The 19,617-nt window shown below is 47.7% G+C and overlaps 1 protein-coding gene across 8 annotated transcripts in view; it reads left to right on the forward strand.

Moving 5' to 3' along the window:
* The window catches only part of SLC4A11 (solute carrier family 4 member 11), a 265,118-nt gene that overhangs the window by 151,258 nt on the left and 94,243 nt on the right, over positions 1 to 19,617 (forward strand). For 7 of the 8 annotated variants that reach the window (XM_053256951.1, XM_053256953.1, XM_053256952.1 and 4 more), the window contains exons 3-4: positions 5,147 to 5,299; positions 18,392 to 18,438. In XM_053256951.1, the coding sequence (XP_053112926.1) occupies positions 5,147 to 5,299; positions 18,392 to 18,438 (200 nt within the window). The remainder of the gene's footprint in view (positions 1 to 5,146; positions 5,300 to 18,391; positions 18,439 to 19,617) is intronic. The other variant, XM_053256947.1, reaches the window with a different exon arrangement.

A 19,617-nucleotide genomic window follows, 5' to 3' on the forward strand; every position in this document is an offset into this window, starting at 1 on the left:
AAGTTGAGAAATTGAATTGTGAAATGAAGGGTTGCTGACCCTAAGCAGGAGAGTCCGTGTGACAGAGTAGCATCTTTCATCCGCACTCCACATGAATGGAGCTTAAAGTGCCCTTAATCACCTATCCTCTTGCCAAATAGTGCTTGAAAATACATGTTTAGCTGCAATGTGTATTCTGTATGCTTCCTCCTAGTCTGTTGCAGATCGGCGCTGGCTGGCTAGTGAGTAGTTTAAGGAACTCTGCATTATTTAGATTTCTTCCCCATCCTTTGCTATGGGATCAGGACAAGCGGCAGTATAATCCATCTGTGGGTGATCCTCACTGTTGAGTAGGCTGTGTTGTAGCCACTCAGGAAATTGCCTTATACTGACTGAGTCAGACCACTGATCCATCTAGCTTGTATTGTCCACACTGACTGGCAGCAGCTCTTCACGGTTTCAGTCTCGGGGGTCTCTCCCAGCTCTACCCGAGGAGATGCTGCCAGGGATTGAACCTGGGACTTTCTGCATGAAAAGTAGAGGCTCTAGCACTGAGCTACAGCCCCCTCCCCAAGTGGGTGGATGGATGGATGGATGAAGTGCTGTCAAGTCACTTAATTGACAATTAGTGACCACACAGATATATTCTCTCCAGGATGATCTGTCTTCAACTTGGCCTTGAAGGTCTCTCAGTGGTGCCTTCATTGCTGTCGTGATCGAGTCCATCCACCTTGGTGCTGGCCATCCTCTTCTTCTCTTTCCTCCAACTTTTCCCAACATTATAGACTTCTCAAAGGAGCTGGGTCTTCGCATAATGTGTCCAAAATATGATAGTTTGAGCCTGGTCGTTTGTGCCTCGAGTGAGAATTCTGGATTGATTAGTTCTATGTTCCATTGTTGTGTTTTCCTGGCTGTCCATGGTATCCTCAAAAGTCTTCTTTAGCACCAAAGTTCAAAAGCATCAATGCTTTTTCATTTTGCTAAATTGCTAAATTATTTTTTCTAAATTGATTGCAGACATTTTTTTTACAGTAGACATTCTTATGCATGCATAATACATTAAGAATGTATATTCTACTATCAAGAGGTAGTGATGCCCAAGACCAGATCTGAACTTGCATCTTCAAGGACAGCCAGCACTAACCCTGTTCCGTTACATTTAAAGTACAGAATATGCTCTGAATGTTTTGGGCAAATGCTACTGATGGGTTCAGAACATGTGCTGTGTACCTAGACCAGGGGTTCCCAACTTGTGGTATTCCAGATGTTGCTGAACTACAACGATCCCTAACCACAATAATTTGTAGCTGGGGTACTACCGGTGGGAAATCCGTGACCCAGAAGGCCCTAGAATTACCGTCCCAACCTTCCTGATATGAGGGCAGAGAGGGGTTTTGTAGCTTGGGCAGGGGAGTCTGTAGACCGGGCGACCCATAGTCCCTGCTTATGCATGGGGGCGAAGCACTGTCTCCCAGCATGATTCTGTCTGCAGCCACGGACCACTGGGAGGAAGGGCTTGAAGCCTGGTGTCTCCTCCCACACCTATGTTTTGCCTGTTGAGTGGCCCCCAACCCTGGGAAGCAATGCAAGCTGAGCTGGCTTCTTCTCGAGGGCACTGTTCCCTCTAAGGTGTGTGTACCAACTCCCAGGCCCCCGTGCAGCACTTTCTGGCAGGTGCGCAGTCTCTGCTGTGCCCGCCACTGCTGCCCAACAGCCTGGCACCCCATCCTCCCTCCCCAGCCGGGAAGCATTGCCATGCTTCCCCCCCTCTCCCCAGACGGTCCCTGGACGCTGCCGCACTGCCCTCCTCCTCTTCCCTCCCCCATTCTGGCCGGATCTCCTCCTCCTCCAGTTCTGGCTGCAGGACGGAGCAGCTGGAGGAGGACAGGAGGCGGCAGCGGCTCTCCCCCCACCCCGGCAGCCCAGAGAGACCAGAGCCTAGGGGGCAGGGGGGTGAGGACAGGAGGGGGATAGGGGGCAGGGGGATGAGGACAGGAGGCTGAGATGGTAGCAACTCTCCGCCCCCCGCAGCTGCAGAGGTGGACAGGAGGCAGTGGTGCCCCCCCTCCTAGCAACTCTCCCTGCCCAGAGATACTGGAGCTGGGGACAGGGGGAGGGGCATGGGAGGCGGCAGTGCCTCCCCCACCCCACTGCGGTGGGGGGGGTTTTAAAATTTTGCACACTGTGCTTTGTGCGGCGCAGTAGTCCGTAACGTACGAGAGAGGGAGAGTCAGAGACACAGAAAAAGAGTGTGTGTGGTACATACTGACTTGATGCTGCTGCCCAGGACAAAATCCTTTCTGCTCACTGATCATAAAAATTAGAGGGAACACTGCTGGAGGGCTTATTTCTTTGACCCCAATTGGCCAAGGGGTAGTCCTTGTTCTGCACTGTTGGGTGCTCCAACGGCCAGTCTTCATGGAATTAGGTCAGTAGACTTGGTCACCAGGGTGCTTTCCAGATTAGACTCTGCAACGGGGTCACGTCATATCTCAGAAGTGTGCTTCCACACTTCCTATGTTGTGACACCGCAGGCCCTAGGAGGACAGCAGGGTGCCGTTCACATTGCCAATGCCTTGTCTTAAATTTAATCACTGCGAAATAGAGCTAGGATGTTGTATATCCAGCATAAAGAAGTTGCTGTTTTTTCGGGTTGTTAGTTCCCGCGAGATTGCTCCCCCTGCTGTTGACGTTTCGAATGCAACTTGCCTGAACGGAGGCATTTTGCTGCTGTTGAGCAGCTTGTCTGGAAAGCGCCCACGAGGGTGGAGCTGTTAGATGGCTTGTAGGCACTGGGGTCCCCCGAGGCATGGTTGGGTGAGGGGGGTGTCTCTCAAACACAAGAGGGCTGTTGGGCTGGTGGAAGGGGAACACAGCCCCTTGAGGAACGGCAGATGCTTGTGCTCAGGGCTTTGGTGGTTGTCTAGGGATCTGGAAACCCTCGACACCACACTAATGGTGTGGTGACTAAGTGGAATAAAAATAGATCTGTATGTTTCAATAAAATTTCTACATAATGGTCATTAAAACTTTCTCTACACCCAACTTAAAAGATTGGATCTAATAGTTCATATTCAAAGTATATTGCTGGTGAAGTGGAGAAGTTTGGGCAAATCTTCCCAAGGTCAGTGTTCAACAAAAAACCACTATAAAAAGAGACAGTATTTACAGGATAAAATGTCTTGAATAAGGGCTGAAAACACCCATAATACATAAATATAAATTTCCTATGAATATTCAGAGTGGGCTGGATTGCAATAGCTGGAATTATATAGCAAAGACAAAAGAGACAAGTAATAAACCTTCATGAGGACTAATGTCTGTCACAAAATTATCATAATAGACGAAAATCACCCCAAAATATAAGTTTTCCTAAAGACCATCTAGAGTACTTACTTTCTGGAAAATCTCTTTCTACTTGTGGTCTCTACCCACTATGAGGATTGGGCTGTTCACTTCTCGCTTCAGCTTGCTTTCTTAATTCCATTCTGGTGGCTTAAATATATTCTGGCCTTTTCCATCATAGGACTGGAAACATCTGCTAGCACCACTAAATTGAGTATCCAGCCTTCCATTCCTGTGACAGTCCAGCTATTGCAATATCCTGTATATATTGTCTCTTTTTATAGTGGTTTTTTGTTGAACATTGTATTTTTATATCTATGATTAATTATAATTTGATTTAAATATATTTTCAAGACTGCCACTGAAGAAGACTCAACAGAGTCAAAACAAGTTTGGCAAGAATACAGGACTCATTAGGAATCACGACATGGGACTTGACCTCGGGAAGATTCGCTCATACTTCTTCCGCTTCACTAGGAATATATTTTCAATATGAACTATTGGGTCCAGTGTAGAGACTATTTTAATGACCACTTTGTATAAATTTTATTGACACACACAGATCTATTTTTTATGCCAGTGTTGTTATAACTCATGCAATTGCGCAGTCTTTTAATCAAACCTTTTATTAAGATTCTATCAAAATATCAGTACATGATATTTGGATTCTCTGTTAATACTCGTATACATTGTTGGATCCATATTGTTTTTTTCTTGTGGTGACTAAGTGGATCAGGGCTGGTATGGATCACGGGCACGAAAACCGTGGTTTGGACTTGCCCTTGGCTGTGGGTGGCAGGAAAGACGTTCACTCCTGCAAATCAATTAGTTGATGCAGCAGCTCTGTGGTAGGTTAACTAACCCAGTCATTCGATGCAGGCCTTTTGTGAGAATTAATAAAGTTGTGGCCTTTCTTAATCCTGTCTTTGTGTCTTGCCTCTTCGTTACCGAGTCCGGGGGCAATGATCCCTCTCCTCTCCAGCTAAAAGGATGGAGGCTAACGAGGCTGGGAAGGGACTCGGGTTGTGGTAGAACTTGGCATTTAAGTGGTGCTTGTTCTTGAAACATGCATTGTCTCAGTAATCCTTACAACAGCTCTGTAAAGAGTTTGGTAGTATCATCCTGTGTTGCCGATGGGGTGGGAGGAACCGGTTGCAGCTGAGCTTGCACTCCCCTCGTGAGCTCACGGCTGTGCAAAGGTTTTAACTGGGAACTCTGCAGTTCACACTCCTAATGGTTCTCTTGCACTCGCTCCCTGGAGAGTTGCTTCCAGGGTAGACAGGACTACATTAGATGGTCCGTGGTTTGAGGCAGCTTCTTTTATAACATGGATTTTATTGCAATCTTCCTCTTGGGCATTTCTCACAGCCTGAAACCAGACTCCATTAAAAAGATGAAAATCAAAGCTTTCTTTTTGTGCGTGTGTTGGGTGGGTGGGGAGGAGAGATTCTCACTTGACTTCATGGAGATGTGTTGAAAAAAGTGGGTGTGATGAAATTTCAGTTGTAGAAACTGGTTTTCCTTGGGTCTGTTGGTTGCAAAATAGATAATTGTATGAACAACCCCGGGGTAGAACTTTTTTCAGAGTCCCAAACATGGATTTCCCTCCCCCAGTGCCTCTTTTCCCACTTTCTCTCTCTAAATCTGAAATTCCTTTGACCTGCCCAGATAATGTCTTCGGAACTTGCCTGTGGAAGAACACAGCCCAGAGAGAACAAAGCCGCCATTTTGCTCGGCCTGTGAAAACAGTTGGATAAAGCCTTTTGCTGCTTTGATTTCTTGAGATGTGTGGCAGACAATAAAAGAGGTTCTCTCATTGCAGGTTACCTTAAATGTGATACGGACGATGGCTGCGAGAACAAAGAAGAAGTGGGAGGAGAAGAACTCTTTGACACTGTCAATTCCTCAATCGTATCTGGGGACAGCATCAGGTTCTTTGTGAATGTCAACTTGGACGTACAACAGAATGTAACAGGTAAGGGTGCTGCCGCCTTGGCTTCCTAGATGAGCCAGCCCATCTGTCCGACCTGGGTCAGGCGAGTCGGGTTGGAAGCACTAGTGATGGGAGCTGGTGGTGTCTGGCGACCTTTGTGACTTGCAGTGGCCGTGCCCCTTTTCTGACCACGTAGGGAAGCACCTGGGTGGGTTCTCTCACCTCCTGAGGAGAGCTATCAAGAGGGAGGCCCAAGCTGCCAAGGCATCTTCTCCCCCTTGCAGGAGCTCCACCCTGGCCTGGTATCACCTCTGCTCCTGGGGACCTGAAGGTCAAAGTCCGAGTGAACCCGGACACCTCGTATCATCTTTGCAGTTTTTCTACTACTGCTACTACAACAACTATCTATACACCTCTTTTCAATAGAAGTTTTCAAAGTGGTTTACACACACACAAAAGTAAATAAATAAGATGGTTCCCTGTCCCCAAAGGGCTCACAGTCTAAAACAAGACACAAGGTAGACACCAGCAACAGCCACCGGATGGATGCTGTTAGATAGGGCCAGTTTCTCATAAAGCTGCAATGGGTTCAGTTGTTGTCTCAACCTTTACCTTGGAGGGAGAGTGTACTTTGTCTGTTGTACAGGCCATGTGTGATCATCGTGTGCTCATGTGGCAGACTCTGCTGTGTGAGCCGGGACCAGCCTGTGGGTGTTGTGATTTGGGCAGCCCCGTGAGTTCTCTCTTACTCATCGAGGAATTGGCTCATAGAAGGGGCTCATGCCAAAGCCTGGGCAATGTGTGAAGAGTCCCATGGCAGTGGTTTGGTGGGATAAAGCAACCCCTCTTGCCAGCTTGTCCTTTCCCTTGTCCGTGTTGTCAAGCATTTTAGATCTCCACAGAGGAAGACTTGTAAAAGCTGGGCGTGTAGGGGGAGACCTGAGTTAGCCTCTTGAAATGGTGGGGCTTGAGACAAAGATGTGTGTGCACTGTCAGTGTGCACTTTTCTCAGCACTGTCGAGCACTGGATGGGGGTCTGTTGCGTGCTGTTGATGTTCGTTTTGCAGACGAGAGCGGCTGCTATTCTGACTTGCAGCACACACAAACGAGTTAGCCTAAATTTAGCACTTTACCATTTGGGGTCGAGGTTGGGTGGGGGGAACAGGCGAAGGCAGACTGCTTATTGTGCTGCTGTGCCTGGGTTTTGTCTTTCTGTTTACGTGATCGATTGTGCCAGTCCGTGTCTCTCAGCTATTTGAAAAATCTTGCGAATACCATTGTTCAGCTCCAGAGAAAACACCCCACTGGAATTGAATAGCCTGCACTGCCCGTTTCTTGAAGCTTTCTCCGCTTTTTCTCTGGGATCATTTCCCCTGCCTCTTTTAGAAGCTTCAAGTATGTGCCTTCCACCTCTTTAAAGTCTGCGCAGATATGACATGGGTACAGAATTGTGCATTTGGGGGAAAGGGAGGGTGGCGCACAGCTGGAGCTTCTCTCTGAAACAGATGTGCTATATCTCTTCTAAAAGAAATGTGGCAAGGAACCCCAAAAGAAGTGTGCCATTGCCACTGTTAATGAGGGCTGTGCCCCATATGCCCTTGTTTTGTGGGCATCGGCACTCTATATGAAGGATGCCTTTCTCACATGGGTATTCAATCAGCCTTTATTATGGTTAGAGACCAGCACACATGGGTATTAATGCCTGGCTTTTCTCTCCCCCCCCCACCCACCCCCCACTTTGGTCTGAGTTCATGCACTTGGGAGTAATCTATGTAATATTCAAGCTCCATGACATGTGCCTGAACCAAAAAAGATTTTTGGTTCTGCCTTTGTATATATCAGGGTACGTTTCTCTTTCCAACTTGAGTGTTAATACTTGGGCACAAAATAATATGCAAAAAAGCCCCAAAGAACTGTAAGGTAGGCATTTCAGTTTCTTCCAGATCTTCCACTGAAGTACAGTTTTCCAAGTGTCAGCACTCAAAACGCATGCTGAATTTTTTTTTACTATGTATTTATTAAAATTAATATACCGCCCAGTTCATATAACTGCTCTAGTTCTAGAGCGTTCCCCACATTGGGACCCTCGATGTTATTGGACTGAAACTCCCATGATTAACTTGTCCCTTTAATTGCAGTGGAAATTCTAATGAGTAACTTGGTCTGGATGTAAGCCAGTGATTACTGTAGGGATTTACTAGGGTCTGTACCTGAGAAAGAGGAACAATTGGAGCATATTAGGAACATGGGAAACTGCCTTCTACCGAGTCAGACCCTTGGTCCATCTAGCTCAGTATTGTCTTTGCAGACGGGCAGCGGCTTCTCCAAGGTTGCAGGCTGGAGTCTCTCTCAGCCCTACCTTGGAGATGCTGCCAGGGAGGGAACTTGGAACCTTTTGCATGCAAGCATGTAGATGCTCTTCCCAGAGCGGCCCCATCTCCTAAAGGGAATATCTTAAAGTGCACAAATACACAGTCTCCCATTCAAAAGCAAACCAGGGTGGGCCCTAGTTAGCAAAGGGGACAATTCCTGCTTGCTGTTACAAGACCAGCTCTCCTCTCCAGTTATTATTGTGGGTGGGGTGGAAGTCTAGGAGTAGTTCAACATTGGCCCATACTGCCTTTGGAGCATGTGGGATCTCTCTTGCTTCTGGAAGAAGCTTCAGTTTGGGCAAACATCTAATGAAATGCTTTAGGTGTAGTAGGGTATCTTGTCTGAAGTCCAGAGATTGGAATTGCCCAACCCATTCAATCACTTTCAGCCCAGCTATGACTGTGCCAAGAGCTTTTTCTCCAGGGCACTAGACGCTCTCTTATTCTGGGCACATTTCTGACAGGATCAGGTTGTATACCTCTTTCCACCCCACCCCACCCCGAATTAAATCATCTAGTGATTTAATCATCTGCCTTGTTATTATATCTTCTGGATCTGTGGTGGTTTGCCTTACTGCATTTGTCCCTGTTGTTCTGAATGGCTTGCTTTATACACTGTGCGTTGGGATACAGCATGGGTTCAGAAATAGCTGTACTTACAACCTCGACCCAAGAGCACAAGCACGTCTCTTACAGAGTGCCCGGAGAAGCTGGCCTTGGACTCCAGAAGTGTCTGCAGCTGGGCCTAGCAAGGGAGCAGCTGGAGACAGAGCTCCAAGGGGCAGTTGCTGAGTCAGCAAAGGCTGGTTGCAGATGGAGGGGGCCTGCCCTTTCCTGGGACACAGGCTGGTTCTGATCCAAAGCAGGTGTCTGTGTTGCCCCCTCCTCCCATGTGGGAGGCCCCCAGCGGCAAGGCAAACACTTGGTCTCCACTTCATGCCATGGCCCCTGTCCATATCTGCTTCTTTCTTCCCCCTGCCTCGCTGCTCCAGGCTGTCTTTTGAAACTGGGACTCCCACGTAACCTTCATGTTGTCCCTAAATTGCAGACTGAAAACAACTTTGGGGCAAGAACCTTGTTTGGTTGCTTAGCATACCATGGGGTGTGCAAATAGCTGCTCTTTGTAATAGAGCCATTAACAGGAAGGTAGTTGGTAGGGCTGCAGATGAAGAAAAATCACCAGCATGGGCCACAGACAAGAGTGTTGCTATTCCGTGCAGGTATCGTCTTGCAATATAGTCCGACCGCCAGCATAATTGGCTAACCTCTTGCTGTGGGATTTGAACCATGTAGAATGGTGGAGTATAGCCCAGGGGATCTGGGATGGAACTACTGCTGCATTCTGTCATCTATGGGGATGTAAGTAGAATAGGTGCATGGAGCAGGAGGCTGTTTTCATACTGGAACAGCCAACCGGAAGCTCTCCAGCTATTGCTGGACTACAGCTCCCATCACCCCCAGCTGCAGTTTATTGTGGCAGTGGCTGATGGGAGTTGTAGTCCAACAGCTGGAGAGCCTCAGGTGGGCCGGCCACCCTCTGAGCTAAGCGGTTCTGAAAGCTGGAGCTCAATGTTTCCAGTGGAAGGAGCAGCAACATCCTTCTCAACTGGCTGGACTCGGAGCGCAACTAAACCCCCCTCCCCGATTTCAGTTTCACTGCCCCATTTGCAGGGTGTGAAATTGGGGTGGCATTAGGTCAGTTCTGGAGACGCTGGGGCAAAATTGGAGGGGAGGGACTCGCTGGCATCAGTAGCCATCTGCTGTCACTTCTTTTACCCAGAAGTCTCCTGGAAATAATGCCACATTATGACATGAAGTTGCTCTGGTGGGATTCTGGGTAAACAAACAAGCAAAAAGGATTGCCCCATGGAGGAGGGCTGCTGATACCCATGAGTTTTGCAGTGAGGTGAAAGTTCTCTGGTAAGAATGTGCATCTCAGCCCAACCAAAGAATGATTTGAGCTCTTCATAGAAACAGCAGGGGAAAGTATTGAGTGGAGAATGGCATGTGCAAAGTAACGGAGGTACGAGGATAAAGATGAGGTGCCCTTTGAATATAGAAGGGTTTATCCCCGGGCTGGCCAACCTGAGGCTCCCTAGCTGTTGTTGGACTACAACTCCTATCATCCCCAGCTGCATTGCAGAAGGGGCTGATGGGAGATTCCACCTGCTGGAGAGCCTCAGGTTCGCCAGCCCATTCCCATTCTTGACCAGTATTTTCTCTAACAGGGATTCCCGGATGTTGTTAACTTCCAGAATTCCCAGCTGCAATGGCTTTTGCTTGGGGATGATGGGAGTTGTAGTCAACAACATCTGGGAATCCCTCTTAGATGGAATGCTGTTCTTAACTTCATAGCAGCCCTCTGCAATAGGTTAGACCAGGGATTCCCAACCTGTTGTACTCCAGATGTTGCTAAACGACAACTTGCATCCTCTCCAGCTAGTTTATTGTAGTTGGGGATGATGGGAGCTGTAGTTCAGCAACATCTGGAGGAACACAGATTGGAACCTACTGGGTTAGCCTGAGAGTGACCAGAAGTGCTTCAACCCAGGTATCCCGAGTCCAAGACCCACACACAATACTAGCTCTCAAGTTCTGAGCTCTTCAATGGCAGGCATCCATATTGGAGAACTACCATTTGCCTGTGCCATACTAGAATCCTTGGGATTCGGCAGGTTATACATTTTTTTAAAAAACCAGCAGCCAATTTCTGGAGTAAGATGCAACCACACAAGTTCCTATGTGGTCATGTTATCTGCATCACTCATTCACCACCATAATCCGTACATGCATCCAAACTTGTGAATTAGTGCCATGGAATGTCCCTTTCTGAGCTGTCATTCATCGTCAGTTCATATTAGATCTCCTTTGACAAATGGGAAAATGAGGCAGGGAGTTAGTGGCTTCCTCAGGGGAAGTGAACATACTTCTTCCAGATCCACCCCACCCCCCCCACACACACACCCATGCTATGTACTAGATGATGCTAATCTAAATTAATTTCCTCTCTCATGTGTCCACACTCATAGGAGCATGGGAGCTGCCTTATACCGAGTCAGACCAGTGGTCCATCTAGTTCAGTACAGGAGGCCTCGAATATTGTGGGGAAAACGTTCAAGGAAAGTTCAAATTATATTGTATTTTATTTTATTTTAGAGAAGGCCCTGTCCTGCATGCACAACAATTTAGCCTCTCTCAATGTCAGCACATGGAGCAAAGGTCCCTCTGACAACCTTGTTGGGTGGGCAGAAATCCTTGAGAGCAGGCAGTCCTTCAGATATCCAGGGCCCAAACCGTTTAAAGGTAGTAAACAGCACCTTGAATTGTATCTGTAAACAAATTGACAACCAGTGCAGCTCTTTCAGAATAGATGTAAAATGCTCTGAGCAGCAGTTCCAGAGAGAACCCTGGCAGCTGCATTCTGCACCACCTGAAGTTTCTGAATATTCTTCAAGGGCAGCAGGACCACGTAGAGCGCATTGCAGTAATCTAGTTGCGATGTGACTAAGGCATGGGTAGCTGGCCAGATCTGCAAATCTGGTCGTGCAACATTTGCGACCTAGCAAGTTGAAATCACAATTCAAATTGATATTTGAATCGCAACGCAAATTGATACTGCAAATTGAAATCACAAATGGAAATTTTTTAATTCAGTTGAAATATTGCAAATTAGGAACATAGGAAGCTGCCATATTCTGAGTCAGACCATTGGTCTATCTAGTTCAGTATTGTCTTCACAGACTGGTAGTGGCTTCTCCAAGGTTGTAGGCAGGAATCTCTCTCAGCCCTGTCTTGGAGATGCTGCCAGGGAGGGAACTAGGAACATAGATGCTCTTCCCAGAGCAGCTCCATCCCCTAAGGGGAATATCTTCCAGGGCTCACACTTCTAGTCTCCCTTTCGTATGCAACCAGGGTGGACCCTGCTTAGCTAAGGGGACAAGTCATGCTTGCTACCACAAGACCAGCTCTCATTGAAATTGCAAGATTGGTGTACTAGACCTCACCCCCAAATGGGGTTAGGTTCTTTCTCAGCTGGCACATGGGTTTGGATATTTAAGATTCAACACACAGACTTCTCTGGAACAGCCTACACATTTGTAGTGTGACACATGGGTTGTTCCAAGAGGTTTAAAGTTTAAATAATATCCAACCCTGTGTTCCAGCTGAGAAGTGACATGAATGGGGTTTTTTCCACTTTAAACCTTCTGGAGGAGCCTGTGTGCTGCATCTCATCTGGCATGCACACTGTTCTGGGTGTACCAGTTTACTTGAAAGAATTTTCCTAACTGGAAAACCCATGAATGATCAAAACTATCCCCGTGATAACTAAATTGGTGTACAGGGAAGTTGCCCGCAGATGGACAAAACTGCAGGAAATGAATCCACTGTATTTGTGGGTCTCTGGAATTGTCTACGCAGGATGGCATCAGTTCTCCACCATTTCAGGCAGGGGTCTCTCCCAGCCCTACCTGGAGATGCTGCCAGGGAGGGAACCTGGGACCTTCTGCCTGCCAAGCAGATGCTCTGCCCCTGAGCCGTGGTATGTTTCCAAATGGGCGGCGTTTTTCAGAGTGCCAGACTGGAGGGAGGGTGAGCATCTGTGCCTGAAGTTAAAAAGAGCAGTGAGTGTTTTGTTTCTTGGTGGTTTAGTGATTTGGTGGAAAGCCATTTCGAAGGCAGGATGTGGCTTTGTTAGTTATAATAATGAAGCACAATTTACACTTTTACACATACACAAACACCCGTTTATAGGGTTTGTTCCGCCCTCAACACAATAGATCATTCCTAGATACTGAGTCAAAAGTTTCCTGAAAGGCACTCCAGACGCATGCTTGCATACACACACACACCCCACACACACGAGAACCGCCCGGTGACCCAGTGAACAAATCAGAGCTTCCCAAACATGCAGTGGGGCCCCTGCTAAGATAATTTGTTTAAATGGGGGGTGGATATAAGGAGAAAGACTCTGTTGGCGCCAAGGAATTCCAGGGAGAGCTGCGTCCAGAGACGAGTGGTCTGGGGCTGAATGGGTATCATTCCACACACAATAGTTGCACTTCCTCACATTAAGACCAAAGTCCTTTTTTATGTCGCCAGACACAATACCGACCCCACAGCTCCATCTGATAAATCCTATTTTAGAAACCTGATGTCAGGGTGGGATGTTAGCCACTTAGAGCTTCCTACCCTAGAATGGAAACAAGTTGATGCTCCAATTGTGTTCCTGAGAGGGCTGGCCTCTCTATCAGCCTCCTGATTGTTAAGGTATGTTCAAAGTGATGCTTAGAAACCTAAAAAGGAAGAGAGGAAGTGAAAGAGAGGGAAAAGAAACCAACCCGGAAACATTTGCCCCAAATTCTTGTATATGATTTAGATGGATGGCAACAGGATTTGTTCCAGATGTGCCAAGTTAATCCTGGATTAATAGGGGAAGTTGGGTAAGAACCTTGCTTCCATCTAGTGCAAAAGTCCCCAACCTTGGGTCCCCAGATGTCGTTAGACTACAATTCCCATCATCCCCACAACGGTGAAGGTTGGAAGCCCCTGATCGAAATAGATCTGCCCCAAATGGAGTGGATACACCTGAGTCTTGATGCTGTATTCTTCAATAACGTTTTTAATAAGCATATGCAGGCAAGGATGGTGAGGTGGTTGCCTCGGGCAGCAGATTATTGTGGCTCAAGCAGGGTGACAGGGTCCCCCCCACCACCACCTGAACAGCAATTTGGGACGGATCTGACCTTTGCAAGGAGCACTTCTCCTTGTCCTCTTTGTGAAGTTTGCAAGAGGCAGAGGAAAGCAGAGGAGGCAGCTGGCAACCTGTTCCAGCTGGCAGCTGTAGAGCCAGCATGGTGTAGTGGTTAGAGTGCTGGACTAGGACCAGGGAGACCCGAGTTCAAATCCCCATTCAGCCATGAAACTAGCTGGGTGACTCTGGGCCAGTCACTTCTCTCTCAGCCTAGCCTACTTCACAGGGTTGTTGAGGAGAAACTGAAGTATGTAGTACACCGCTCTGGGCTCCTTGGAGGAAGAGCGGAATATAAGATGCAGAAATAAATAAATAAACAACCAACCAACCAACCAACCTTCCTTTCTCTTTAGCTCCTGCTCCACTTTCAATGTTTTTGCAGAAGTCAGTTTTGAAAGGGGGCTGACCCCCGCCTGGGGCATGGGGCAAGGCAGCATCTGGCATTGTTAAAGAGCAAGAGAGAGAGAGCGCTCCAGCAGCATTAGCGGCTAGGGGCCTTGGGAATAGCGATAGTAAGCAAGGGTCTTCCTCTTGGTTTCCCCACTCTGGTTCATGCTCTCGCTGGCTCTCTGCTCTGGCTTCCTCTGATTGGTAGACTGATACTCTCAGGTCTCTCCCTCCTATTCCTACCTGCTTGCTGCATTTTCCTTCCTCCCTTCCTCTTGCTATCACACTATGAAGGCATAAAGCTCAGGGGCACAGGCTCTCTATCTAAGTATGTAACTTCCTTAATAAACCTTTACAAGTATTTGGGCCTTAAATGTCTCTCTCCAGATGCTCTTAATTGGCTCTTGTCACCCTCACTGGTGCCATTATCGCTGGGATCGTTGAAATCTCTTCCCTGCGACAGGCTCCTCACCTCAGACACTCTTTGCAGGCAGCCACAGACCAAAATGTGTCGGAACACAGAACTGTTCTTCTTTATTGGAAGGAATTGCCCGTCGGCAAGCGGTGGTGGTTTCCAGGGGTTAGAAGTTTTCATTCTGTTCCTTCCGCTGCTGGGTGAGAAGGTGGTGCGGGTGATGTAATTGGATTACAGCCACTCGCTTTGATGAGAAAGCAAAAGGGATCATTACTTTAGAGAATTGGTGACGGCCACAGGACTGGCTTTTTGGCCAGTGTGGTAGGCAGCGAGGGCAGAGAAGCACAGCAAGGGACCCAAAAGGACCGCGAGAATGTTATTGAATTTTCACACCTCCTTCGACAAAAGACAGAACATAAACTGCTAGACGCCCACAGATAGCTCTTTGGGTTGAGCAGAGAACACTCCTCAGTGCTTCTCCCCCACCCCCCCACTCCTTCCTCAAAACGCTGCATTCTGCGCATTCTGGATTCAGAATGTCGCTCTCTCTCCTACCTGGAAATTAATTACAGCAATCAAGACTACAGTAAATACAAACCCTTAAGAAGGAATAATGACGCAGTCTTAGAGGCTTGGAAAACAAGGACTTAATGATGTGCAGATTTAGGTTGGGGTTATTTTCATATTTCGAAAACATTCTGGTTTTTTGTGTTTGTGGTTTTCTGTTGTTGTTGTTGTTGTTGTTGTTGTTTTGTAGTTTCCTTTTTGAAAACCAGAATAGCTCACTAATCCAGACCAAGGGGGAAATTTTGAAAAGGGAATTGTTGGCTAGCTCATTAGGGTACCCCAGTGAGGGTTGATTTTTCTAATATAAAATGCAGTGGGTAGACCTCTTTAGTACATTTTAAATGTTCAGGGTGCTTCATGACGCTTATCAGTGTAATCTTTAATCATACCCCTGTAAGGTAGGACAGGCCATATTTGGAATACTGTGTACAGTCTGGATTGGCCAGTGTCAAGGTACATATCATGGCACTGGGACAGATACAAGAAAGAGCAACCAAAATGATGGAGTTTGGGCATCATTGCTACAAGAGGAGGCTAAAGCAATCATGACTGCTTGGTTTAGAAAAATACAATGGAATGGAGCCATGGTAGATAGAATTGTGGCTGGTATGGAAAAAGTAGGGCGAGAAGCAGAGGCGTATCTAGGGAAAATAGCGCCTAGGGCAAGCACTGAAATTGCGCCCCCTGTCCAAACTTCTGACACCCATCTTTCAGATAGCTTTACCATGATATCAGCTGAAAAATACAAGTCTGAAGGTCACATACAAGTCAAAAATTTTTTTACCTGTAGCTCCTTCGGGGGGCTTCCTGAAGGCCATGGGGGGTTCTGAAAAGGTTCCCCCTCCCCTCTGCTGGCCTCTAGGGCCCCACAGGGACCATCTGAGCATGTGCGGTGGCCATTTTTCAATTTATTTATTTTTTAAAATGGCAGCTGAAAACAAAATGGCCACCATGGATGCTCAAATGGCCTCTGTGAGGCCTGGTATGGCCTAGGGCATCACAGAGGCCATTTGAGCATGCGTGGTGGCCATTTTGTTTTCGGAAGGCTTTAAAAAAATTTTAATTTTAAGAAATGGCGCCCCCATTCAAGTGGTGCCCGGGGCACGTGCCCTGCCTGCCCCACCCTAGATACGCCCCTGGTGAGAAGGTGTTTACTGTGTCTTGCATAGAAATCGGGATCATTCAATAAAATTAACTTCATCACGTAATGCATTGTTATGCTGAGAACAGGTTGTAGCTCAAAGGTAGTGCATCTGCTTTTCAGGCAGGAGGTCCCAGGTTCAGTCCTCAACATCTCCTGATAGAGCGGGGAAAGTCATAGTCCTGGAGGAGTCCCAGAGAACCATTGCCAGTCAGAGTGGACACTTCTGAGCAAGATGGACCAACAGTCTGACAGGGTAGAAGGCAGTTTCCTATGTATTAGTGGGAAACTGTTTCCTATGTATTAGCGGGTGTATACAGCTCAGTGGCAGCTTTTAATTTATTTATTTTATTTACATTTATATCTTGCTCTTCCTCCAAGGATCCTAGAGCTGTGTACATGGTCATGTTCATCCCCACAACAACCCTGTGAGGTAGGTTAGGCTGAGAGATGAGTGGCTGTCCCAGACTCACCCAGCAAGCTTCTGGAACTTTGGAGAGCCATAGAGTCCAAAGCCTAGCTTTCCCTAGAGGAAAGCCTAAGTGAAGATCCTTGGAGGTCTTCTCGTCTACCCCTGCTCTGAGCCAGCAACTGCTGCAGCAGCCCAGCCTGCTGGAAACCCCTTAGCATAGGTGAGCCCCAGTTATCAGCTGCCAGCCTCCTCTTTATCGTAGTTTGTATCAGGTTTAATGGTTGTGAGCTGCTTTGGCAACTGCTCGTATGCAGGGTGGACATGTAATAAATAATGGGAAACCTGTTGATCAAGCAGTGAATTCAATAAACCGGTGGCCTTTTAAATGTCTGCGATGCGCACACACAGAGAGCCCTTTTGCCCAAGTCCCCTCTCGTGCTCATGCCCAAGTGATCCAGTGTACAGTTATGCTAACAGGCTGGGCACCTTGCCACTGGGTTACATACAAGACAGTGGTTTTTTGATTCATCGGCAGAGTCATTCCAGATTTCTCTTGCTCTGCAGACTGTTTACATATTTTTTTAACTGAATTTCTGCACAGAAGTAAAGATAGGCCAGCCCTGAAAAATGTGTGTAATATGGGGAGAGGAATAAAAATGGAGCTCAGCCGGACTGCTCCTCTCAGCATATTTGATGCCATACGTCTTGAGCGACTGGCAGGCAAGCTTGATGACTATTTGGTTGAAATCCATAGGAATTTGTTGCATCAGCAGAACAAACTCTTTCTGCTGTTCTTCCATGAATAAGATGGGTACGGTCAGAAATGTGCTTCTGTTTCTGAAAATTACTATTGAGCTGTGATTAGGAGCATAGGCAATTGCCTTATACTGAGTCAGACCATTGCTCCATCTAGCTCAGTATTGTCCACACTGGCTGGCAGTGGCTCTCCAAGGTTTCCAGCTGGAGTATCTCCTAACCCTACCAGGCGATGCAGCAAGAGACTGAATCTGGGACCTCCTGCATCAAAGCAGGGGCTCTGCCAGTGAGTGATGGCCCCATCTCTGTCCTTCCCAACCCCTCCCGCCACTGCTCTACAAGTACTTCTTCCTAGCATTTAAAAGCCATGCTAGGAGGTACAGGCACAGTGCTGGTGTGGTAGGGGTTAGGTTGTCAAGATGAAGTACCAGTGGACTGACACCCTTTCACCTGTGGAGTTAGCCCTGCTGCACTGAAGATGCTATATCTAGGTTGCATTACATGAGTAACCATGCTTAAGGCTAGGGCTTGAATGGTTTTTAAACATGCATATGCAAAGGCTGCACAAACTTGGTCCCATCATCTCCAGCCGCAGTGGTCTTGGGCGTTGGGCATTGTAGCGGAGGATGATAGAGGTTGTACTCCAAAAACATCTGAGACCCAAGTCTGGGCAGACTGGTGTACCTGTTTTGGTTTCTGACTCTTGTTCAACAACTCCAGCCATCACTCCCAACCGCCATGAAGTTTAGGTTCATGTTAAGTTCCCGTTACTTTCCACCTCTGTTCGCTACCCATGGTCAAATGCCAGAGTGTAGGCTCCTTGGAGCAGAGCCTTCTTGTTTTGCACTGTAAAGCGCCTTCACGATCTCTTTCTCTCTCCATCTATCCAAGCTCCAGCATTCCATCACAAACTGGTATGGCCAAGAAACAGATCTCAATCTGTGCTTCCCCTCTCCAGTTGTCAGTTGTTGTCCTCCATTCCTCTCGGAGGCAGGGGAGAGGTTTACTCCTGTCCTAAACATCTCTCCTGACCACCACCTCAAACTGTCAACAGTGACTCACTCATCACCAAAGGGATCCTGAAAGGGCTTGTTCTTTTGGAGTGGTGGGTGGGGTGTCAGTTGCCATGAACACATCCTCCCTGGAGATCTATGCAGCCCATCGTAATGTTCGGCATATCCCTAGCTAACAGTGTCCATCCTGAGCCCTTGAGATGAGGTGGTGTATGTATTTTAAATATAGCAAAACACTTGCCAAGAGGCACAAAACGCCCGCCCCCCACGCTCTACTTATGTTGTGTTCCTACATTCTGACTCTTCCCTTCTTTTCCAGCAGAAAGCGAAAGCGCTGGGTGCGTTTTATTACACACATCGAGAAAAGTAAGTATAATTCTTTGGTTGTTTTAGGTGACTTGCCTTCATGTGCTGCTAGTACATTAAAGGGCTTTAGACTTTCCCTTCCATGAGATGAGTTGGAATTTATGTATCTTGCTGTCTCTAACTCTCTTTTTACCTAAATCCCCAAAGCCCTCAGTTATGGAATATGTTGCAGCTCTTACTGAAATAACCTTGATTTTAATAAACTCAGTGCAGTCACTTTTCTGCCTGGAAGGATGTTCATGCCTCTCCACAGAGACTCTCAGCCTTGGGTCTGCGATATTGTTGGACTACAACTCCCATCATCCTCAGCTACGATGGTCGGAGGCTAGGGGTGATGGGAGTTGTAGCCCGACAACATCTGCAAACCCAAGGTTGCGAACCCTTGCCTTGCCAAAAAAGAAAAGGCAGATACTTCCTTAAACTGGTTACCTGCACTCCACTTACAGTAAGCCAGTGTGTGCATCGCCTTAAAGCTAGCCAAGGCTTGAGTCCAGTAAGGTCCAAGGAACTTTGTGGGACTTGCAAGTGAATAAGTCTAGGATTGGGCTGAAGTTCTCCACTTTTACATTAAACGGGATGGTCTACACCAGGATGCTGACTGAAGCTGTACATACATTTTGCAGTCAGATTTTAAAAGGGGCTCCATAGACCTGCAGTTGTGTCCGGCTTTTCATTCATCCCAAGGTTGGCTTGTGTTTTGCTTTTTGCAATGTTGCAAAAGGGGCAGCAGGGGCGTAGGGAGCTTGCTGCCACCCTGCCCCCATGCATGCTGGCCCCACCCCCTGCATTGACATGGGGGGGGGGGGCATGGCCAGCACCCGGAAGGGACTGCCTGGCTCCTCTTCTGCTGCTTCCCTTCTGGCACTTTGTCTGCTGGCCGGATGCAGGAGGGTCTCTCCTCGGGAAGGGGAGGGGGCTCCAAGGTGGATCCCCCGACCCCGGGGGCCAAGGGGCATACGTCACCCCTTGTCCAGTGGTGCCTGTGCCACCATCTGGCAGTGTCCCCATGGCACGGGGCTGCCTCCAGGGGCCCAGGATGCAACTGGTTGCACAGCCATGATGGTTTTATCATGCATAGGGCAACTGAGTTCACCAACAGGCAAACGGTCCTGCCGTCCATTGAGCCCCTTCTGATGTTCCGGTTCCTCGTGGACATTTCTACAAAGCAGTTCCCAAAAG

The sequence above is a fragment of the Hemicordylus capensis genome, chromosome 5 (genome assembly GCF_027244095.1).
Source record: "Hemicordylus capensis ecotype Gifberg chromosome 5, rHemCap1.1.pri, whole genome shotgun sequence".
NCBI lineage: Eukaryota > Metazoa > Chordata > Lepidosauria > Squamata > Cordylidae > Hemicordylus > Hemicordylus capensis.